Here is a 25,104-nt window from a genome sequence, read left to right as displayed (position 1 = left end):
TGATGACGACGACTTTGATTGGTTGTGGCTGCTTTTTGTGTCATTGCAAAGAACGACCACATTTACATATCTGAGCATGCAAACATAAAGAGAGCAGCATTTGTGGTCTTGTGAGCTTTTTTTTAAATAAACACTTACCAATTAGCTCAGCCATTTGTTTTTTTAGAACTGTTTCTGCCACGGAGGAAGCAAAGGTTTCTGCTGTCACTGAGTCTGTGAGTACTCTGTAGCGGCGCTCTTGCAGTCGAACATATTGTAACACAGTCTGATGAGCTTTCTCTTTATAGATTCTGCGCTAACTTTATCATAAGATAAGCTCTTGGTCTGAATTTCAGATAGGTCTTGTTTTAAACCATGCTGTAGACCGACGAAAGCTTCAAATAAAAACTGAACGAAATCAATCCTATCCACTATCCAGTCTCGTCGTTAGTTTCGGTAGTTGCGGCATGAGTTTCGGCGTAATGCTGGCTAGTTGACCGCTTCTGCTGCTGTGTCAGCGGCGTTGAAATTCCGAAGTACTTGCCGCCGTCCCCTTTTGCAGAGCTCGTCCAACGTACGATTTTGTGTCCGTGTAGTGTGCTCTTCGCTGGGAGCGTTTATGATTTGCCGGCCCAGCTGTTGCGATACTGGGCACTCACTGCTGCTAATGCACAGGCCAGCGCTTTCTTTTCAGGTGAAATCTCCTGGAATGATACCGCTGCCATGTACTAACTTGACATTGATTTAAAAACCTCGATGGGAAAACGTTGTAATTTGGTTGTGGACGTTGTATCGCCGCTGCCGTCAGGACGCTGAAGTTGAATTTGCCTTTTCTACCCACGTCATCATGGTGGCAAAAAATCAAGGTGAATTCCCTTTCTCGTGTGACATTCACAGTGAAAGCCCGTCTGCTGACGCTTGATTATCTTTTGTCTCTAGATTCTGTGGAGTGGTTGCTGCTCTTGGCCTGCGCCGTGCATCTCGTCGTTTGTCCTTTCACAAAAGTCGAGGAGAGCTTCAACCTGCAAGCTATACACGACATAATTTACCACAGAACGAATATATCAAATGTAAGTAAATAGGACGGCACGTTGCATCATTACGCGTGGTTAAGCACCCCGATTTTTTTGTCGAGCATTTGAAACGTGAAAGGTAATCTACCACTAACCCTCAAGAGGAAAGTATATAGCAGCTGCATCTTGCCGGTACTTACATAGGGAGCACACACCTGGAGGCTTACAAAGAAGTTTCAGCTTAAATTGAGGGCGACGCAGCGAGCGATGTAAAGTAAAATGATAGGTGTGACCTTAAGAGACAAGAAGAGAACAGAGCGGGTCAGGAAACAAACCGGGGTGGATGATATCATAGTTGAAGTCAAGAAGAAATAAACTTGGGTCGGGCACGTAGCGCTTTGGCAGGATAACTGCTGGCCATTTAGGGTAACTGACTGGATTCCCAGAAAAGGCTACCGCACGAGGGGGAGACAGAAGGTTAGGTGGGCAGATGAGATTAGGAAGTTTGCGGGTGTAACGTGGCAGCAGCAAGCACAGGGCCAAGCTCATTGGCGAGACATGGGAAAGGCCTTTGCCCTGCAGTGGATGTAGTAAGGCTGATAATGATTATGATGGCTGCAAACCTTAACGCAGCTATTTTCACGCAGTACGACCACCTGGAATTTCCCGGTGTTGTTCCAAGATCGTTTATGGGACCCCTGATGGTTGCCCTGTTTGCTGGTCCATGGGTTGCTGTGAGCACTTTTATGGGCTTGGAAAAAATAGTTGCGCAGTTCATTGGTAAGTAAGGCCTCCTTGACTGACCGGTCAGATGTGATCCTCGTTTCGCATCTTTGTTGCAGTCAGGGCCGTCCTAGGAACAATGGTGGCATGTGCATACCGCGAGTTCAGCAGAGCTCTCCAGAAAGAATTTGGCTTTGCGATGACCAACTGGCTCACCCTGCTGACGGTGTCGCAGTTCCACTTCGTCTTCTACATGTCACGTCCACTTCCCAACACCTTTGCTTTGATTTTCGGTAAGATGAATACATGTCCATTAGGTTTCTTTGTAGTGCATATACATGCGCACATAGACACTTTAGGAGCTAACTTCCAACATGGTTAATTCTCAGAAACCAGGATGCACTTGCCTGACAAGCCATGTGATCTTCTTGAACAAACCTTAAAATCTTAAGGCATGCGCAGATACGCTCATTCTTTTTGTGACAGTGTCTACAATGGCTGGCTGACACACAAATCTCCGAGTGCAGCAATCTGCTTGGTTTCTATTGTAAGTCAGGTTGTTTCAAGTTTGCTTCTAGCTGTTATTTTGATGTCTTCAAATAGGGAAGAACGTTGATGCAGATATTAACGTCCTGTGAGAAAGCATTCATTCATTCACAAAATCTAATTTGTGTCCTGAAGCGCGGTTTTTTCAGACCCAGGCGGGCCGCGTGCGCGTCGGTACCGTCAGGCCGAGCCTTGTGGCGTCGTCGTGGACCTTCTGGACTGCCCGTAGTTGGTCTTGATAAGACTCGCTTCGCACCATCGTCTGCCAATAAAGCCATTGTTATTTGGGGTCGGCAAGAGTCGCGGGACAGCCCGCCAGCATGTGTCTGATGCCAATGATGTCATCGCACACGTCACGGTTGTCTTGAATTTCACTGTCAGGGAGAATTTTATGTAGAAAATAATACTTTGGGTAAGTTTCGGTTTGCAGTAAACGTAGCGTGACTGCCTGAGCCCTGTTCAATTTCGCCTGTGGCAGTGGGAATTGCCTACGCCCCAAGTAATAATATTGTCACGGTTGATGTCGTTGTGATGTCGTTGTGAATTTTGTGATGTCGTTGTAAGTGATTAAATTATCTTTATAGCCTCCGGAATGATAGTGGGCGTCGGATCGGGTCATAAAAAATCACAAGTTGTGGTCTACGCATGCTGCATTGTAATCGGTGTCAATGTTCCCCTCTCTTTGAAGACACTAAAGTAACAGCTAGAAGCAAATTTCAAACAACACGGTTTATAACAGAAACGGAACAAATTTCTGCACTCCGAGATGTGCGTGTCAGCAAGCCGTCGTTGACACTGTTACAAAAAAGAAGGTTCAGTTGGTTCACCGTGTTCACTTGGCTGTGACTTGTCAGGCAAGTGCATCCTGGTTTCCGAGACTAAACCATGTGTAGGGCTCCATTTTTTAGCTGTCATGTACATGTGCTACCTACTGTACTACCACGCATCACATCCTACAGCCAGACGCTCTTTCCAGTGTTTCTTGCATATAGCTCCTGGCTGGAACAACGCCATTTTCTGCTGATGGTCACAAGTGGAGTGGCGGTCCTAGTTTTTCGAGCTGAGCTAGCGTCTCTTCTTGGCATCATCATTCTCATGGAGATATTCCTCGGTCGTCTGAGCATCTTCAACGTTTTCAAGTGGGGAATCCCAATCGCCCTAGCGTTGCTCGGTAAGCATGGACAACGGCTCATTCATATCTGGAAGTCTATCTTATTGAGGGTTTGAATGCCATTCGGTAAAGTTGTATTCTCAATTTATGCTTCGAAAATAGTCAGCATGAGCACTCTTGCTATAAAAAGACTGCGTTTTTCTTTTTAATTATGACGATGAGACACCTGTTGACTGGCAGCAGAGAGTTTGGGATTTTACCAGTAGCTTCTGCAAGCATGGTCACTTTTGTATAGCACGTTGACTAGAATATAGCACGTTGACAGGCCTCATAACACAAGAAATTGAATAAAAAATAAAAGAAAAATAACCAGGACAAGCTAGTCGGACTGCCAGGCCTCACGTGTGGCAAGCTAAACAAAGATTTCAATGAGCTGAGGTGAAGTGCACAAACTGTGAGTGAATGATGAAAACTTATTAAAGTAATCTCAAAGTAATTTCATTACTTTTCAGAAAAAATTAGAGTAAACTCTCGGTAAATGAAAATCTTTTAAACAGAACGGCTGCCTCTGACATGATTGGTTTCACACTTGGGTTCAGGACTGCTGTTCAGTCAATGAAACTCTTGTTAAAAAGAACAGATTTTCCTGGCCCCTTCAGGTTCCATTCAAGGAGAGCCCACTGTACAATGTGATGTGATTACTTTTTACTATTTGCAATTTGCATGTAACTTAGTTATATTTTATGAAATTCTAAAAAGTAATTAATATAATTTTAATGAACTTTTGGGATCAATTTTGCTATTACTGACATAAATAGAACAATTATGCTTTGGGCAATTCATTAAGTCCCAATGAGTAACGGAAATTCCTTCATCTACGCAAAGAGCTTTTTTACACTAAGTTTAATATAGACAGTTGGAAAAACATTTGCTCAGGCTTTCAAGAAGCTTTATCGGTGACATTTAACATCACAGTGCTCCACATGTGGCTGCAAGGTGGATTTTAGTTCTATGCCTGTTCATTTAGAAAAAAAAAAAAGAAAAAAAGCTTATGTCCCATGTGAAGTTTGCCATATAAACAATGCAGTTTAGTGTCTAAGCAAGGTATCCACACAGCAGAAAAAAACAATATACAAATACTGTGGCCATAAGTCGGCAAGGAAAAATGGAACTCGCTCAAGAAACATATCTTCTGCTTCGGGCTCGCCAAATTTTCCTGAGCCGGGCTCAACCAGAGTCGGAAAATTTCCCTCCAACCAGACTCGCGGCTCGATCTGAGTTTGGGTGTGTTTGCTGACCTATGACTCATTGGCATAGCCAGGGTTCCAAGCGTACCCAAAACTTTTGCATTTAGTATGTGTATATACACAGGCATACATCAATCAACCAATTTCATTTGGCACTCATTACAGCAAGATAATGAATACGAGGACCAGAAACAGAAACTGCTATCTAGCAGCTTGACAAAGGTCCTTGCCTCGATTCTTGACGGCCTCTGCTGTCTCGATCTTTTCTAAACGCCCTGTAACCAAAGGGAACAAACTCAGTGTCATGTATTGAGTCGTTTAGCCACGTTTCTGTCAGAACTGCAACAGCAGGATTATGTGAGAGGATGAGAGCCTCCAATTGAGCGACCTTGTTAAGTACGCTCCTACAATTTACATTGATTATCTTTAGAGATCGGGCTTTAGGATACTGATGTCAGCCAGTCTTTGCTTTTGATATCTGAAAGCTTACATTTCTCTCCTCATCCCAGCCAAACAAAGTATTATTTATACTCACTTTATCATAAATTAGTTTTACTTTCGCACCATTTGCCTTCTCTCCTGCCGTGTTCTTCCATAATTTCTGCCTTACGCCACGAAGTCGTTTGGAAAAGTCTTCAGATAAAGATATATCCGTGCCTTTTAGCTTATGAGCTGATTTTAATATAGACACTTTTTCACGATAGTCGAGGATTTTATTACTACAGGGAGTGACTTGTTTTGCTGTTTTTTATTAAATGTGACACCTTTCTATGCCGTCTACTTCCCTGCCAAAACGCTTGACAAAAATATCATCTTGTACTCTTTTATGTAGCTTATCGTTTGACTCCTCTGTAGGCTCATCCAGACCATATATAACTAAATTGTTTTTACGACCTCGGTTTTCTAAGTCATCTATATGATCTTGAAGTGCCAATACCTGTGATTCAAGTTCAGAAACTGATGATTCTATATTTACAACCTTCAAGGCTGCAGCATTCAGTTTTTGTAGCTGTTCATCAATGTCATCAATACGTTCAGTTATTCTAGTAAGCTTCTTTTCTGTCACTTTCTGTGCACTCTGTATGCCCTCAACTGCCAAACTGATAGTTTTTTTTACCTTTCAATATTTCAGATAACATTTCCCTAGCAGAGGGCCTGATTGGCTTCAATATCACCACAACATAGCAGGTCATTGTCAGAAGGCAAAACACAATTTGAAAACCATTTTATACACAGTGGCCAAGGCAACAGCACTAGAAACCGGTTATCGCTTTGGGAACAACTCCCAGACAAATAGTCACTAACCTGGATAACGAAGCAAAGCGGATTTCTAAGCACGTTTCCGCCAGTGCTATCACCGTGCCCACGGTCGCAGAGTTGAGTTGACCGGCTTCTTATAGACGGGGAATAGACCACGTGGCTTGCCGCAATCGTCGATGGTATCAGAATGGGCGTCATCACGCAGAGTTCACCGAGCCAAGCGCAGTCTTCTGTCTGCATCGATGCGGCTGGGTCAAGCCCAGGAATGCCGTCCATAAGTACCGCCGTCAGGGAAGCATCATGCATAGTTGGCAGCATTCCGATGAAAACCTGGATAGTGAAGCAAAGCGGATTTCTAAGCATCTTACCACGAGTGCTATTGCCAAGCCCACTCTAGCCCACATAGTTATACATGCCACGCCAATAAAACCTGAGTTGAAACCTAGCATATATTGAAACCTAGCATATGTCTTGAAAAGGCCTGCATGTGTGCACTGTGAGTCAATGTGGAAAGCTTCACACATAACAGCTCGGAGATGGCGGTGTATCACAAGGAGCCACTTGCGACCGTCGGAAAAGTAGTTGCGTCAATAAAGAAGGTCGTCCCATAGGCAAAAGTTTCTAGCCTGGTGGTGGAGAGCACGAGACGAGGAAGAAGTGAGAGGATCAGAAAGAATGCCGATGGGACCACTGATCCAAAGATCTTTCCTTTGTTCTATCGTCGTGTTGCATAATGCGGGTGACAGAAGCGTAGGCTCAAGGGAGGAGAGGCAAACGTCATCATCTGATATGGGTGAGCGACGAAGGGCATCGGCGTCTGTGTGCTTACGACTGGATCTATAAATAATGCCGATGCCATACTCTTGAAGTTTGAGCGCCCAGTGAGCAGGTCGTCCGGAAGGGTCCTTAAGCATGGATAGCCAACAAAGGGCATAGTGGTCAGTGACAACGTCGAATGCTTGACAATACAGGCAAGGGCGAAATTGCCGAAAGGCCCAAATAGTGGCTAAACACTCTTTCTTGATCATGGAGTAGTTAGTCTCGGCTTTCGTCAGAGTTCGTCTTGCGTAAACGACAACATATTCATCAAACAGTGCCTTTCGTTGCACGAGCACAGCGCCAAGTTTGACACCACTGGCATCAGCATGAACCTCCATGGTAGTGGCAGGATTGAAGTGGCGGAGGATGGGCGATGAAGTTAGCAGGCGACTTAATTTGGTGAAGGCGTCGTCGCCGATTGGGGACCATGTAGAAAGGCCCTTGTAGCCGCTAAGCAGATCCGTCAGGAACGCACATATGGAAGCAAAATTTCAAATAAAACGTCAGAAGTATGACGACAAGCCGACAAAAAGTTCCTTTAGGTTCTTTGGCTTTGGAAAATTGGAAACTGCTCGAAGCTTGGTGGGTTCTGAAAGTATGGCGTCCCGCGATACGGCGTGGCCAAGAATGGTGAGCTGCCGGCACCAAAATGACGCATCTTGTGGTCAAGTTCAAGGCTGGCGTCATTGAAGCATGTGAGGAGGCGCTCGAGATGATTTAAATGGGCGTCGAAATCAGCCGAAAACACAACTACATCATAGAGATAACATAAATATGTGTTCCACTTGAGGCCACGTAAAATAGTGTCCATCATTCTCTTAAAAGGGGCTGGAGCATCACAAAGGCCGAAAGTCACAATGGTAAATTCGTATAATTTATCGGGTGTGACAAATTCTGTTCTCGATTGGTCAGATGCTTCCGTAGAAGTTTGCCAATATTCAAAATGTAAATCTAGTGAAGAGAACTATTCCACTGCCTGCAAACAGCCAAGGGCGTCATCATTTCGCGGTAACAGGTAAACGTCCTTACTGGTGATCTTGCTTAAGTGTTGGTGGTCCACACAGAACGGAATCCAGCCATCCTTCTTAACAGGAATGACCGGTGACGCCCAGGGACTGTTGGAAGGCTGTACAATACCCTACTGGAGCATGTCAGCAGCCTGGTGATCAATAACATAGCGCTCCAACGCTGAGACTAGGTAGGGACGCTGTCGTAAAAGCGCATGGCATCCTTTGTCAATCTCGTGAGATATGGTCAATGTGTGACTGAGGCAAGAAGTGTGGCTGCCTAAAGAAGTGCAAAGCTTTTGCAGCATGTTGACCGACTGCCTTCATTCTGAAGAAGAGGTTGCGACATCATGGAGCAGTGGAAAGCGTCAAGGAGTGACTGGTCAGCAGCAGAGTCGGAAGTGAGTCCGCAGAGTCCCGTAGAAAATGAACTAGATGGATCGTCAGAAGTGTGACAGGCATTTATCGGATGCACGTTACTGAGACATTTACCATAGAATAAAGGTAAAGGTCATTCTAGCGTGTTGTAAACGAACGTCTTCGGGACATCGTGATGCAGAGTAGAGAGAGCAACAGGCAGTGGAGAACATTTGGATTGAATGAACAGATCAGAGGGCGTAAAGAGAACATCACCATCGGAAATAGTGGCACACGGCACATTAACCAGCAGAGAAGAGAACGGTGGTACGGTGGCGTCCTCGGATACAAACATTTTTTAATACAAGAGGGAGGCTTCGACAGCGTCAAGGTTGGGAAGTGCAGAAAAGTTCAAGTTCGGCGTGACAGCACTCAATGACGGCATTATTATTCGCAAGGACGTCCTAGCCAAACAATATGTCATGGGAATATGAGGGCACACGACGAATTCGACTATATACATGCGACGCTAATGTGAGACACAGGCCTGGCTTATATGCCATGTTTATTTCATTGTAACTTCTTCATCCTCTGTCTCTACCATCAGTTACTGCCTTCCTACGTCACATACACGAGCCTTTAGATGACAACTCATGTGGTACAGGCTGCGAAAGGAGTTAAGCTTTGTGCGATTGCAGAGTTTGCGGTGCAGATAGGCGGAAAGGACGGATACAGCGGTTTCGGTGTTGACAAGTGCCATGACGACAATACCATCAACTGATGCTTCAATGACATTGCCTTGACAGGGGCGAGCACTTGTGCATGGCGGCAGGGATGCAGTTCGTGCCTCGGGAACTGCGGCCGTTAGTTTTTCTGCTTGGTGGGTCCGGAATGGCGACGCATAGGGGAATGCGAACGACGACGTGAAGATGGGGAGCGGCGGTTTAGGCCAAACGGGCGATCAGGGGGATAGGAAGAAGAAAGATGGCTGCAAGACGCAGAGGAAAACGGAGGGTCGAAAGATGGCATTCGTCGAATGTTCGAAGAAGCCTGGCGACGATGGCAATAATGTCCCACGTGGTCAACACTGCCACTAGCAAAACATATCGGACGGTTGTCGTAGGTCCGCCATTGGTCGGAGTAGTAGCCGAGTTGTGGCAAGGGGGCAGAAAAATGTGGTCGGGGTGCCACCAGCATAGGCGGCAGTAAATAGGTCAGCGGCGAAAAGGGCGGTGGCGGATACATAGTTGCTGGCTGGAACGCAGACTGTCAAGGTCTAGCAACTGCCTAGGCATACGTGAGAAGTGCGGCGACTGGTGGCGGTTCACGGGCGAGGGGAAGAGCTGGTACGACCTGGTCTTGGATGACGTCGTGGAGCAAAGGTTCCAAACTGCGTGGTTGATCGAGTACACAGGACATTAAAGAGAGTTGACGAGCAACCTCGGCTCTGATGATCTCTTGGATCTTTTAGAGAAAAGGAGCATGGTCGTCTCCTATGCCAAGGCTGGACAGGCTCGACAAAGAGTCGTTGGGCGCCAAGGCACGTCGGGTGTAAAGACGTTGCCTGCGCAACTCGTCGAAACACTGGCATAGCTCGGTCAGTTCGACGACAGTGGGAGGACTGTTGGAGAGCAACATTTGGAAAGCCTCGTCCTCAATGCCCTTCATGATGTGTTTTATATTATCTTCTTCGGACATCGACCCGTTTACCCGCTTGCAAAGGTCCACAATGTCCTCAATATAACTTGTGAAATTCTCACCAAGCTGCTGGGGCTGAGTACGCAAGCGTTCTTCGGCACAGCGTATGCGTACCTTGGGCCATCTGAAAACTTGTGTGAGGCTTGTTTTGAAGACAGACCGCTTAGGGAGTTCAGCTTCGTGATTGATGAACTACAGCTTTGCCATGTTCGAAAGGTAGAAGGAGACATAGCCCAACTTGGTGGCATCGTCCCATTTGTTATGAACACTCACTGGCTACATGGAAATTCAGTCGTCAACGTTCTTGTCATCGGTGCCTGAGAAAACAGGGGGATCTCGCAGACGCAAGGAACCGGTGAAGAGCACAGTGCCATTGGAGGAGTTGAAGCGGCGCTTGTGTAGGTGGACATAATGGACGGTACAATGTGATTCCAAAGTTCCCAGGTGATCGAAACCCAGCACCTTCACCACTTGTTAAGAGGTTTATTGGCAGAGCAGAATGCAGAAGGCGAAGCAGTCAGCAGCGTCTGGCCAAGCGCAGCAACTAGGAGCTCATGCCGATGGTGATGCACTTGAGGCACAGAGCAATGCCACTGAGGCCACTCTTCGTCAGATACGTTTGTGTGTTTCACAGGAAACACGTAAACGTATCTGTGTGTTACAGGAAACACACAAACGTATCCGTGTGTTTCCTTTGAACCTGTGGGAAGTTCGAAGGAAACACACAGATACGTTTGTGCAGCAAAATTCTATGTTTTGTTGAAAAGGGCTAGGTGCAAAAAAAGTCTGGAGTATCTACAATATGTGCTTTGACTTATGCTTTTGAAGTGGTCTGAATTAGAGAAATCTAAACAAATATTACAACCCATAGCAGTTAAAATAGGCTGAGGTGATTGCCATTGAAAAGTGATGTGGCAGAAAACATTTACATTGCTTGTGAACTGCATAAACCCACATAAAGGAAAAATGTGTGCTTATTCATGCTTTGTTGCTTTTGCAAACTACAGCTTTTTTTTTTTTTTTTTTTGCTGCAGGAACAACCATTGCTGTTGACTCCTTTTTCTGGCAACGCTGGCTGTGGCCAGAAGGGGAAGTGCTCTGGTTCAATGTGGTGTTGAACAAAAGCTCCGAGTGGGGTGTATCCTTCTGGCCTATGTCTCGGCTTAGTGACATTTAAAGGCTGTTGCACCGGCAGAGCCGCAAGTTTTATTTGTTCATTTTTTACACAACCATTCATACTCTTCGTGTTTCTCGATATCTAATCAGAATGTTTCAACCTACCAATATAATATCTTTGTACATTATGATTCTCGCAGCTTTCAGTCCTTATATAAATAAACTCAGAAGCAATCACTTGACATCTTTTTCTTCGATATGAACTCTGAGTGATGCCTATGGAATTTTAAGTGTATATCTTTTCATCAGATATGAAAATTGACATAAGCTTTAATTAAGCCATTGTATCGTAGGGGGCCTGTTACCTTTGTCAGTGAGTCTAACTGGGCCAGGGGTTAGGAATCTGCGGCCCTCGGCACGACTTGAAAACTTGCTTCACTGCTTTGCCTTGTCACTTCCCATCTGAAGGCTGACATGACAAGGCAGTTTTGACCGGAGATGTAGTCAGGTAGGAACAGAGGACGGTGGCTTCTAGTTGTCATAACAACCTCGTAACAAGTGCGCATAACTTCAATTCAACCTCTTCACATAATTGTCAATCGACTGAATTTTTTTCTCAGCCTTGCAAGGTGTTTATGAGTGTGACACGTTTGAGGTGCCCTTGACAGCCACGGCAGACTTTGCCGTGGTCGTGGTACCTGTATTCGGCCATTCCACGAGCTCTTGGCAGCTCTCTGCTCTTGATCCCCATCGGTGTGTGGGTGGACCGGCGCGTGAAGATGCTGCTGCTGCCTGCAGTGGCGTACGTGCTGCTGTACTCGCTGCTGCCCCACAAGGAGCTGCGTTTCATCATCTACACCCTGCCCCTCCTCAATGTGGCTGCTGCTAGGGCATGCTTACACTTGTGAGAATCATGGGCTCAGCTTTAGTGACAGTGCGCATGCCATTTTATATGTGGTTAACTTTTTACTGGCTTTATTCCGAGCTAAAAAAAGAGCAAATAAACTGGGACAAGTTCATTCGCTGCTTAGGAGCCCACTTTACATTTACAGTTAGTGTTTTGCTTTAAGATGAGTATTTAAAACTACACAACTAAGCTTTGTTAATTGGCATATTTAGTGCATCTTATAAAATAGTCCAACTCATGTCAACTACAAAAAGGGTATGGGATTAGATGGATTTGCCTAAGGTGTTCTGTCTTTTTTGTTAAAGAGGCTTGGTTCGCATTGTGTATACCTAAGAGAATTAAGGAGGTACATTTGCTGTATTCTTCATAATTTAGGTCACAGCAAGTTGCTTTCTGTGGGTTTCAAACTGCCATGGTGATTTCAGTAAAGCTTGTTGCTGAGCAAGTAGGTTCATACGAAAATGTAAACTGGTGTGCGCAAACCAAGACAGGGCCACAGAAAGAACGAATAGGGACAAGTACAAGCTTGCAACTGTCATTTATTTGTCATCACCCTTCAAATATATACTAAAGAAAGGGAGGGGGACCACGTGGTCACGACCACACGCTTCACCAGAAGGCATGCAAAAATTTACGATCGCTATCAAATAAAGATACGTGTCACTAACTTAAACATTGCTTCTTGCAGATATGTAAAAGGCCTCCATCAGTTCACGGGCTGTGGTGTCAATGCTCTTACCCAGTATCTTAATCTTTCTGGAAATCGCTGAGCAAATGCATGCTTGGCAACGCGTAGGCAAATGCGCATTGCCATGCTTGGAGGTTCTTCTGCGTGATGCTAAAGCAGCCCGGCCTAGGGTTAACCCTGCCCCACATTGCAGGAGGTGTCCAGAGGTGATGCCTCGTATCCATTGCATATCCCACAACCTGAAAAAGATGCAGAGTAGGCACGATGTGCAGATGGTCTTTTCCAAGCTAGCTGTGCTTTGTCCCAGAATCTCCTTTGGCGAGAAGAAACCTGGCAGTTGCAGAAAAAAATCACATTTTGGCATATGCAAAATCTACGACTGGCATCATCTATGAAATACTGCTGTCTTGTGAGAAAGCTTACGCAGGCCTAACAAGTCCCTATGCGAATGATCGTGCAAGAGAACATGAGCTTTCAATTAGAAAAAACCGAAACGTGCATTTGCCTGCACATTGCCTAGCATGCATGTGCTCACCAATTTTCAAAAATGTCAAGATATTAAGTAAGAGCATTGACACTACAGCCCGTGAACTGATGGAGGTCTTTTACATATCTTCAAGAGGCAATGCTTGTGTTAGCAACATGTCCGTATATTTATTCGACATCTTCGGCTGCCAGCACCAGTGGGGTTTTTTGTGCCTTCGTGTGGTGCCGTACGTTCATCTGGGCACCACACGTGTGGTGCCACATGTCCGGCTCGGTCGGCCGCGACACGAGTGCACGCCGCCATGGCACTGTAGAGGTCAATGGTAGAGCGTGGTGCAATCCCCTCAGCTTGCACTGGCTGGCAGACGACGCGGTGACGTTCCAACATTTCAGGCAAAATTTAACAGCTGGTGCTACCACAGAACTTAGCTGGATGGGATGGAAACAACATAGTGAGCTTACATACCGTATTAGCACAAGGCTACTTTGGTGCCAGGATTTCACTGGAAACCAATGGCAATGTGAAAATTGCCGTAACCCTCATCAGGTTGGTAAAAAACCGATGCAGAACTGCCTGGAGTACAGAAACGCACCCATTGGACACGTAGCATCTCACAAGTATCCCTCATTGTATAGTTTTTCGTTGTTTGCTCTTTTATTTCCGCTACAAACAGGACACAGGAAATTGCGGTCTGCTGAATGGCGTCTCTCGCAGACGGCGCTGCTGTTATGGATTTTAGTCTTGTGGTTCACACGTTCATCTGGCCCATAGTGGGGCGTGAAACTCAAGCGGTGTTTGACGTAACTTTCCATCCAGGGTCACGGTGCCAGTGCACCTACGCCAAAGATGTCATTTGATAGCAAGCGTAAATTTTTCCATGCCTTCCTGTAATCTGCTCTTTTTTTGTTGGTTTGTTTGCACATGTCTGTTATGAGTATGTTTTTGAAGGGCGACGACAAATAAAGTCAGTTGAAAGTTTGCGCCTGTTCCTATTTTTATTTGCACACAACACTTTACCTTGACAGTGTTCTGGTGGCTACAGTGCTCAACTGTTGATCCGAAGGTCACAGGATCAAATCCTAATGGCCGCCGCTGCCACTGCATTCCGATTCAGGCAGAATGCTAGAGGCCCATGCACTTAGGCTTAGGCGCGCATGCCTTAGTAGTGTCGGAATTTCCCGAACCCTCTACTCTCATAATATACAGTAGGCTCTCATGAAACGGAACCTGAAATGTGTTCCATTTAAAGGGCCAGTCAATAGGCTTGGACTTTTTTTTTTTACACCCCCCAAACAAGCTCGGTAATTCGTAGAGTAGACCGCATCGATTACGTTTTCTGAATATTACAGAGCTGCGCCCTGCGCACAGCCTCCATTTCGAAAAACGATTCTCGTGCTTCTTGCCTACGCCTGACCAATCTCCTTGCACTTGCAGTGATGGCAACTCGGCGACGTGACGCAGTACGCAGCTTGTCGATTGGTACAAACCAGGTCTCAACAAACAGCAGTGAAGTCTACTACATTTGCTGTTCTCACCCATAGCTACGACAGAGCTATTCAATTGTACGAGTTGCGAAACTCCCTATGGGCTCCATGCATCGAAATCGGGACACTTCACTGACCCAGTTTTTGGGAGTGAGCAGATTGTTGCGCCACCTGTCGATAGGTGCACTCACTATTAAGCGGAATATGTTGCTGCTCCCAGATGGCATGGCAGTCTGCCCCTAAAAATTGAACTCCAGAAAAATCGGGCCAACTTGATATCTGGGTTTTGGAATGCAGTTTTGTTGCAAATTCTCGTCGGCTGCAAATCGAGCGACTGGGCTGCTGAGACTGGATAAAACGTAAGACAACCAGGCATTGCAGCTAGCGGAAGTGCTACTGATCGAGTTCGCCGATAACGTCAATCGCTGACGTTTTGTCACATTGCCGAAGTGGGCAGAGTCACGACGACGGGCCGCGCCTTCCCTTTCCTGTGAAGGAGTAGGGTGGCGAGACCATGTGAAAATTTGAAACCATCTGAACATGATGTTCTATACCCTGTAACTTCCTTAATATAGCACGCATTCGCAAAATTATTGTGGCAGCATGTTAACGAAGTAAAATTGCACAGATTTCTATTTACAACTATTTTTGGACCTTGGGGTTGTTTACTGGCCCTTTAAAAGGAGTTAAGTTTACTGAGAGATCAACATGACCGAAGAGTTCAAGTAGGAACACAATTGTATGAGAGGAAGTTGTTTCGTTTAAGCAGCAGTTATGTTTAAAAGATTTTGGTTTACTAAAAGTCTACTTTATCTTGGTTTTGGCATAAAAAGTGGCACCAATTATTACTTTTTGTGAGTTTTTATTAAAAAGCTGGTCTGTCATGTAAGTTGCATGAAGTAGCTCCAATGAACTCACACGACATAGCGAATGAGATGTACACTGGAGGGTGTTCTGTTTGAGCTCCACCCTTCACGAACACAGGTGCCTCGTCCACCATCCTAGGGTGGGGGTGCGTACTAGGCGGGACTACCTCATAGTAATTGTTCAGGGACTAAGTCTTCTTGTCGCACTCGTGTGCCTTCCTTGGAATTCGGAGTGAGGGAGAAAAGCAGTCTGTGTATGAGAGCTTTTGGTTGGAAAAAAATCTTTCAGGAAAGCTGCCTTGTAGATTTTTGCAAATGGTCAATTATTTAAACTAGAATTGAAGTGAATTCGAATAGTGTAATATTCGTTCGAATATTTGAAGCACTTGAACATTCTCTCATGCCTAACTTTTTAGCAATTACAATTTTCACATTGTGATGCATGAAGCAGACACAATAACGTTCACTAGGCTTACTTTAGCGATAGCATGGGAGAAACTGCAGCAAAATGACCCTGTCCATTTCAGCTGGAACAACAGGCTCAAGTCCTCGTGGCATGTCGCCTGCACCCTGGGCATCTGCTTTCATCTAGTTGCAAACATTTTTGCCACTGGCCTCCTGCTTTACGTCTCCAGCCATAACTACCCTGGGGGCTACGCACTTAAAAAGCTGCACGAAATTGAGGCAGGATTGCCAGGTAGGTAGGATTGCAATAGTACTGGCAGTTTGTTGATTGCGTGCAGTGAGATGGTTGCGATTCTAGTTTCGCTGTGTCTAGGCTCATGTGATATGTGCACCGTAGCATTTGCATTACACCAGTGAGAAGGTATTACGTCCATGCCATGTGTGGTCTCCATAATTTATTAACCGCAAGCAATTGCAACCGACAAAGAAATTGAGGTAGTGAGCTGGAATTATGTCAAGAGACTGAAGCTATGAGAAATGAGCTGGGATGATTAGAGTATGCTTAATTATCATAATTTCCTGAAAAGCAGTCATGCATGTTTGTGATTATAAAACAGTTGCTGCTGAGAAGGCTGCAAGGTGGCGAGACAGTGTGCACTGTAAAAATAATTCACAATGTGGTATGATAGGTGGAAAATCATTTCCACCATGGTAAGTAACAGTGCATCAAAAGCTGATGCACAAGCACTAAGGGCTCCCACTGGGTTTCATAATACCTTTCAGAGGTGTTTGAAATTGGAATTCTTAGAGCATTACTTTTTCTTAAATTGTTCCTCAGTTATCCCTCATTGTTCACTACACCAAATTCTATTCATAGGAATACAGGTGGTGTGACTTGTGCTTCCATACATCTGTGCAGCCATCGTTGCAGAGGGGTGAGAGAAAGTGTTGGGTCGCATGATGGTTTCACGCAGCACCACGACATGCCCTTTTGCAGCTACGGGACTGTTAGGTAGTCTCGGTCATACCGTTGCACTCCTGTCTCTCTGCAAATGATACGTCTGCAAGGAATAATGATGCACTCTTCACAATGGTGAATTGTAATAAGAGGTCAAAGGCTTGTTTCATTTTCAAGTTCAGTATTTGAGGTGTGCATTACTTAGTCCTCATGTCATGATGTGTCCAATGTAAATGCTGGGTGTGCAGTTTGGGATGAAAAATTCTAGGAGTCAAATGAAAGAAACACTAATACTTGCTTTACCATCTGCTACAGCCCCCTTTCGAGAGCTTGTCAACCAGCCTGACAATGGAAGCAAGCATGCCCTGCATTTTACTACTTCATCATCAGCTCACTTTTTCAATAGTGTTCACAACACACTCTTTCACACGCAGTTTTCTCCTTCTCATTTCGTTTAGCTTGTGTGTGCAGTGCACGTCATCGATGGAGTTATTGTTTTACTCGGGCATTCAAACTGAGCGCCGTGTTGTTACAACAAAAGTGGCACTTTATTCCTCTGTGCTTGTTCATTTTAGTTGCAAATATCCACATCGACGTGTTTGCTGCTCAGACTGGGGTCTCCAGATTCGGAGAGCTGAATCCTCACTGGAGGTAAGGACATTGTGCGGCTTCTTAGCTATTTTTTACTGGGTATCCTAGTGTTCAACTGAAGGAGTTGCATTTTTATTGTCCATTGTCTTGGTGTAATTTGTTTTGAAACACCACAAGTAAAATACAAAAGTTTTTTTGTGCAAGACCTGCCAGAGGAAATTTATATGTTCTCTTTTGTTTTACCAAGTTTTCAAGTTTTCCGTTTAGTCAACTTTTATGGGCCTAGTTTCACCTGTAGTGGATAAAGAAATAGCCCATTAGGTCATTGTTAACAGTCCAATCAGTTTAATAATATCATGTGGCAAGGCCTAAAATGAGGCACAACAAGCCATGGCAGCAATACTTTTGCAGCCATGCCCAGTGCGCTGCATTGTGTGTCCATCCTTGTTGGTGCATGCAAGCATAAGAAAAGCCAGGTGTGAAGGTTTGGATATCGACTTGTACCAAGTGGCAACACTGTGGCTAAAGGGATTGGTGGGCTAGACATCGTGCATCACAAAGGCAAGCTCCCTGCAACGTATCAGCAGAAGTTGTCTCTCTCATTGCCTAGTTCTTAAACGTTTTCTTGTAGTAAACCTGAAAAATTGATGTGTTGTCAAAGGAGCCATTGTTCAGGGCACTTGTTTCTTTGTCAGGCACAGACAACGAAATGAACGATGACAGCTATTTCGTGTGTTGTTCTTGGCCGTTATTTCGGTGGGATGGCTGTGGTGCACTGTTGTATTGCAACTTGCCCAAGTTGCTAGATTCCTTGTGGGTTGGGTATGCGGAAATTTGCCCGTGGTACTATACTGGCTGTTCCAGAGTATACCTGTGCATTGGAAAAATGTTGTTGAGAAGGCGACACTGTATGCACTTAGCAATATTCACTGTGCACACTGAGCTTAAATGGTGCAGCACTTATGAAATAATGATAGGTTCGTGATATGTGTCCAAACAAAAATCTACTCCTAATGATGGCACTGATACTTATGGTTCATCATAGCTGCTAGCAGTGCTGGCTAACAATCCCAGGAGTACTCATGCATAAATGGTTACTAAAGTGGAATGTGAACGCGTGCCACAGCAGCAGACCAGGGCTCCCTATTGGTCCTTATTACCAGCAAGTTTTTTTTTATTGTCCACTTTAACCTGAAAGGAAGGATCTCCAAGAAAGCAATAAAATTTCTGAAACACATTGACACTCCTCCTCGATACGCTTGCTTCATGTGGGTTCCGGGTCACTAGGGCCTCGGGGGGAATGAAGCAACACACGCCACGGCCCGCGAATGCATCAACTGGGCTTCCCCACACAAAATTAGAGACACCTCCCACACCAGAACACCAAAAGAAGAAACCGAATCGGTGCCCTTAATTTCCCATGAAATGCTGCAACACTGTCGGTTACAATGCAGATTCTACCCTCCCATGCATCCCAAACTATCAAGAGACAAAGGCACGGACTCCAGGTACCTTCAAAGCAATACATTTATGCATCCTAATGCATCACCTCAAATCATAGAGTTTGATAGAATAATACCTAAAGAGGAATCTGGCACTGCGATGGTGTACCTCCGTGGGAATCAAGGGAAGTATAGGCTTCGGATTAGATAGAAATAACTGGCAAACAGTCTACGGACTTTTTTTCTATAGTTTCAGTTTCGTTCTTCGATCAGTGAGGGTAGTGGTGTGCGGTGAAAAGGCTGAAGCAGTGTCATTGTTGGTCGAAGAGGCTGACGACCACTAGATTTCCTGATTTGCTGTGACGCTAGAGCTTTAAGAGTCGTATTTGACAGTTTAAACGAAGCGTTGTCCATTCAATGCTGCGCATAGATGTAGCGTCTCATGCCAGTGCAGGATATTGCCTGGAGTTTCTGTTTTTTACGAGCGCGTCTTGCCTAAACCCATTTTAAGTCGACTGCAAAACGATGACAAAGCTTAATAGATGCACCGTCACGCTCCGCTGACTTGACTTTACAACAAAACTAGAGGTGTGTTGGGGGCAGACCACTGGAACCACTGGAACAGACGCACTTAGCGTCGCAGAAGACGAAACGATAAGTGTTTCTCACTTAACACTCTATTGTTAGTTCTATAAATAGATAATGTGTACTTTCAAGAGAAAGACAAGCACGTTTGTTTTGAAGTGTTGTGAGAAATAATTCATTGAATCTTGATGCCAAATCTGGAACGCAATGGCAGAGCGATGCATACCCTGGTGGTTGAATTTGCCCAGGTTTCACTTTTGCCGCCTGGTCGCGAGAACGTCTTGCAATAAAGTTTGAGCACAAATAATTGAAGCAAGTTTAAATTAAATCTAAGTTCATATCATTTTGTTTTACACTCGGAAAAGAAGCGTCGCGAATCTCAAGAAAATAATCCATCCGAAGCGGATCCAAAGCTTGTACTTCCCATAATTCCCATAAGGGTACAAGCGCCGCTGAAGGAACCCGCGTAGACACTAGCACCAGATTTCTCTTTGGGTATTATTGTATGAAACTCTATGGCTCAAACCAATGTCATACGACTACATCTGCCCACACTGTAATGTGGCAGACAACCAAGCCCACCTATTACTGCAATGCAAAGGCAGCAACCAAGCCGCACAAGCAACACCATTAACTGCAGACCCAAATTTCCTCAGTGAAACGTGGGAGGCTGCAATCTTCAAGCGGGACCTGGTTGACCACCGCCAACTCGTCGCGAGCACTGAAGGTGGCCCAGGCCAGAGGGTTATTGGAATGAGGGACCCTCCCACATTCACGCATTGACCACCTAATAAACGTTTTTCTCTCTCCACTTTAATTAATTTCCACTTATGTCATTATTACTACACTACTGCAAGAAAATGACAAATTTTAATGTGCCTTGTGCTTTCTTTTGGCTTCACTGTCTGTTGACTTCAATGGATTGTGTTTAACGAAGAAACGAGCCCCTGAATCATACCCCTTTTTTCGTTATTGATACAATACGAGTATAAGTAATGAGAGTACCTTATGACATAGTTATACACCTTATGTAGTGCCTGATAACCTTTTTTAGTATTCGATTCGTCTTTGTGTGTACTAGTATTGCAATTCTGTTCATCCTGTAAACCAATGCTTAATAGTTTGTGTATACTGTCCCACTCCTCGGCCCTTGTCACAGGGGTATGCACAGTTCCCCTTGAAGAGTGGCGAATGTTTGTTGCAGTGCCCCCTCCCTGTCTGTCAAAGTATGGGGCAGCCACTCTCGTGCGCATGCCTGTGGTTGTGTCCCACTGCAAGATGCACTACCACCTGACCCTGTGTCTCACTTAATGTTAACGGGAATGAGCAGTAACTCTCGGCCAAAAAAAGTATGCACTCCTGCTCATCCTTTTAAAGGGACACTAAAGAGAAACAATGAGTTGTTTTAGATTGATAAACTGCCCTCTGAGAACTTTAATGTCATAAGTTCATTATTAGTGGAAAAAATCAAGGATGAAGTTTCATTTTAAAATTTCGCGTCGTAATCTCCACGTGTGATGTAAGAAATTCCACAAGGTATCTTTTTTATTTTCGCAATATTCGCTCGATGACATTTTCTGAAACTTCATATGCTAAGTCTATGGCACCCACCGATGACAATGTACTTCAGTTTTATCAATTATAAGGTACGTAGGACACAGTAGACGTCTTCAAAATTTATCATGCCACAGTGTCTGGTGCGGGAATCTCAGGTTGACGTCTCCACCTGCAGTTTCTTTTCCCACGTTGCTTTGCTCACTAAGTGTCATGTCACAGTGAGAGTTATTTTTTTGAGATTGTGAAATTGTACTCTATTAATATATGCGAAAAAGTGTTTTGGTCTTAAGTGTCCCTTTGAGGCAACTTTGCTAAATACTACCACAGCCTTGTGTTGGCAAAGGACAGTGGGAGCTGGCGGCAGAGACAGAGATTCTTTTTTTAATGTAAAAAATTCCACAGGGTGATTTCAGCAGAGTGGATCAGCAATTGGGAGTAGTACAAATTTAAAAAGTTGGCAAATCTACAATGTTTAGCTAGAGCATAATCAAATGAGGGAGCCAGAAATAATCAGGCAAAGAAAGCAACTTATTGCAACTATAGTAATAGAATATCGTACGCTAAAAACGTGTTTTAAAAATCAAATGCAAGAAAATAAAAAAACAGTTCTATGGATCATTTCGGATGCTACATTGCATATATTTCTAGAGATAAGTGTAGAGTGTAAGCAAATGGTGAACAGTGTCAACAAAGCTGTGAATAACAGCAAAACACGTGAGATCTTAGAGGCAAGTGGCAAACATTTTGAGAGATGGTTGTAGAACAACATTATGAGTCAGTTCGTTCCAGTCTCTATTGGTCCTTGTAAGAAAAACAAGATGAAAATTTTAGATTGAAAGGGTGAGATAGTGATGCTGCCTTGTGGCATAACTTAATTCTCCTCCCCCCTCCCCATTTCCGTGTACATCAAGATACAACAAAACAGAAAACCTTGCTCCTGGTGGTCTGGAGATGCAGAGCTTCACGCACCTCATAATGGAGGGCAAGTCGATTCACAGTAGCTCTGTGGTGCCTTACCGAGACACCCACGAGCTGCTGGCCACAGTGGAAGGCTATAGCCACGTGCGGCTCAACTACGCTGCCTTGCCGCTTGTGCACGTGCGGACTCGACCTCGAGTGCTCATTCTCAGGCGCAAGGTGACACCCACGCAAGTCATCCTCAACCTCCAGCGCAAGCAGTCGGCGCAAGTGTGATGGTGAAAGTGTTGTTGTTGTTCTCGACATACGCGTCAGGTCCATGCTGACCATTTTGGTTTGCTTAGTGCAAAGGTTGCGGAGATCTAGAAATGGAGGAAGTGGTGTTAGGAATGGGGCAATAATCAGCATACTGTATTGATTTTTTATTTTCACCTTGGTCATCAGTGCATTTGCACAAATGGTTTAAATCGGCAGCATTTTTTCGTTTACGTTTATCTTAACCAATGCAATTTGTTCAAGACCTATGGGTTTTATTTGTGTGTGTCCAAGTCACTATCTAAATTTTCATTGTGAAATTAGCATCCCCCAAAACACTACATTAGTACATGGTTCTATGTGAGATGCATGGAGAACATCTATTTAGTAAATAATATGTATAATTATGTACTCCGATTTCTGTCTTGCAATTTTTATGCATGTGAATCCGAACTTGACTCCTGTCCCTTCATCTGTAGCGAAGCAGTATACTTTGTGTTAGAAGCAAGCGTGTCAGTGGCATCAATTTGCGAAGTCGCTAAAGATATTCTGCTTTTTGGGATTATTTTCCAAGCCTCCCTATAAATTTTTGTATAGTGCAAACGTAGTAACTTGGTTCAAAAGCATCCTGTATGAATGTTAAAAATAGCATAGTTACACGGTGATAGAACATTATTGCATGTTTCAAGGCTGAGAGATGGCTGAGAAATAGATACCTGTCTAGAGCAACATAAGGTAAACATGCACTCTTTAATTGGCACCTCAAGGTATCACTCACTGGCCAAGTTGTGGCTTTAGCTCTGTTTGGCTAGTTGATTGATCTTCATGAAAGTTTGTGAAAGTTGAGATGCAGAAAGGTGACTGGAAGAAGTGCGACGTAGCGCTGCACTGACTGCATTTTGACTGTGTCCTCTGTCGCACTGTGAAAATTGCTTTTTCAATAACTGCAGCATGGTTCATCTCCACGGAAAAGTAAGCATGACTTAGCATTGTTGTAACAGGATAAAAAGATGATTGCAGGACTCACGACACGCTTTCAATCGGTCGTTTACTTTTTTTTTAGTCAATGGCCTCAGCCAGAAATAACTTACCCAGCTGTTACTATTGTCACTCGCATCATTTGACTCACAGAGCTGTCTTGATTACTATGTAGTCTGAATTTGTTTATACCTCGACTTGGGCTTGTGTGCTGCAGACGAGTGTCATACAAGCCTTTGTCATCTGAGTCCTGTAAGTATGGAAATTTATTCTCTGAAGATTAAATTAGTGCACTTGTGAATTCAAAATGAACACTTGCATAGCAAGTGCTCTTCATGCAGATGATATGCAGCAACCCATTGTAAAAAAAATAATAATTGAAAAGGATGCAGAAAAAATGTAGTATATACCATGCTCCACATCTTTGTCTATTGCCTGCTCCTTTATTCGTTCATAGTGGGTTTCAAATTTTCACCAACAAATGCAATGTGTACTCATATAGTGTTGATCTCTAATTCACACTTCATAATGTGCTAGCCTTGTGCCATTCTGCGACATGATTCTGAGCACACGATGCGTTAAGGACAATCATGTGGCACGTTATGATAAAGCTCATGTCATTCACTATTTCTTATCCATGTGCATTTAGTGATAGCTGTTTTTTTTGCATTGTTAGCAAAGTAAGCTGGAAAACAGTGAAGCAATTGATTATGCCGAATGCGTCTTTCAGTTATCACCTAGTTTGAAGGGTCAGTTTCCAACGAAACCTCAGCTTTTCCCACGTTTATGGTCTTTATGAGGGGGAAGTGACGTTTCACGAAATAGTAAACCACAATTAAAGGCACCAAACGTACTTTCTCTCTGTCCAACATGTAACAGGACGGCGCAAGAAACAAGAACAGAGAATGATGCGCATGTAGGATGGGCACAAACTTCCAACCATAATTCATAATGCAGTGGCTCTTGTGAATAGACATCAGTTCAACTTGTGAAGTTCATCAGTTCAGCAAGAAAACATACAAAAATAAAATGCAGTTAACTATGCCCCTTCCACACCAAACACCATGGCATCTCTTAAGTCCTACATAGAGCCAATGTAACTAAAATAGAACTGCACTTTGAAATCCGTAATGCCATGCTCATAGACTTTTGGCACGAATTTAAAAATGAGACTGTGACCGTGATTTTCTCCTCTGGTAATAAACCCATGATGGTGAAATAATGTCATTAGCACATTTTGAATACAATCTATCAATCTAAGCCAATTCAGTGTTACTGCACACGGGAATTTCGACTGGAGAATGGTCCTGGTGTATCACAACCTCATACTACAGCACCCCAGTTGTTTCATTATTAGATGTGAAGCAGCTCTTTGACTAGCCTGTGTAACGCTGTCCCTTCGTCCTCACCGTTCCTATTCCCGTAGGTGTTGGAGTGGTGCCAAGTAGCTCACGCCCTCCTAGCTGTGCGCCGTGACGTCGCTGTCTCGCCTGCCACGTGTCAGCTCTCTCTCGCTTCACCCTCTCTACCACTTGCAACGCTCGAGTTCACTTTTCACGTAAGCATCATCTCACCCGAGCCACCTTTCTCCATCTGTTGGCGAGAGGAAGCCACGAGCTAGCGGGTGCGCGTCGAGAATCTCGCAGCGCCGACAATGTGGACAGTGCATTGCTGCTTGCCACGGGATGTGGCAGTATACTTTCCGCTAGTGTGCGTGTACCTTTCCCGGCTAAAAATACACTAAAAAAACTCCCCACAGAAACAAGAAATGTAGAATGTCACACGTGATTCAAAAGTTTAATACACTCAAGCCAAGAAATATAAATGTTTCAAAAGACTCTCTTAAATCTGTTCAATATAGTAGGCACACAAAAACAACTAGCCAAACTTAGAATGTGAGAATTTTAGCCATTCTGACCGTGTAATCCTCATGTTGATTTGCTGCTTCCATGTAGGTTTTGGTGAAATACAAAGGCACGATTTTTCCCAACCTCGTCAGAATCGGCTCAGAGCCTGACCCCCCGCCTACCTCCTCAACGGCCAGGTCCTGCATGATTTTTTCTTTCTCGCGTTTAGGCTTTCTCTCCTCTACTTTTGAGGGCAAGAA

At 44.4% G+C, this 25,104-nt stretch overlaps 1 protein-coding gene across 2 annotated transcripts; it reads left to right on the top strand.

Moving 5' to 3' along the window:
• Positions 1-677: 677 nt before the first annotated feature.
• Alg12 (Alg12 alpha-1,6-mannosyltransferase) lies at positions 678-24,561 on the top strand. Of its 2 annotated transcripts, XM_075894762.1 has the most exons (11): positions 678-845; positions 919-1,049; positions 1,640-1,772; positions 1,835-2,008; positions 3,238-3,432; positions 10,795-10,898; positions 11,554-11,780; positions 15,836-16,005; positions 17,247-17,322; positions 21,758-22,042; positions 24,424-24,561. In XM_075894762.1, the coding sequence occupies exons 1-10, from the start codon at positions 827-829 to the stop codon at positions 22,038-22,040; spliced, it is 1,512 nt and encodes a 503-aa protein (XP_075750877.1). In that variant the 5' UTR covers positions 678-826; the 3' UTR covers positions 22,041-22,042; positions 24,424-24,561. The 2 variants fall into 2 exon arrangements, with proteins under 2 accessions (XP_075750877.1, XP_037282176.1); XM_037426279.2 differs by lacking the exon at positions 24,424-24,561 and having other exon boundaries at positions 21,758-22,430.
• The last annotated feature ends 543 nt before the right edge of the window (positions 24,562-25,104 follow it).

This window comes from Rhipicephalus microplus, chromosome 5 (assembly GCF_043290135.1).
Source record: "Rhipicephalus microplus isolate Deutch F79 chromosome 5, USDA_Rmic, whole genome shotgun sequence".
In the NCBI taxonomy this organism is placed as follows: Eukaryota; Metazoa; Arthropoda; class Arachnida; order Ixodida; family Ixodidae; genus Rhipicephalus; species Rhipicephalus microplus.
Note: the sequence above shows the minus strand (reverse complement) of the source record. Positions and strands in the feature narration are given on the sequence as shown.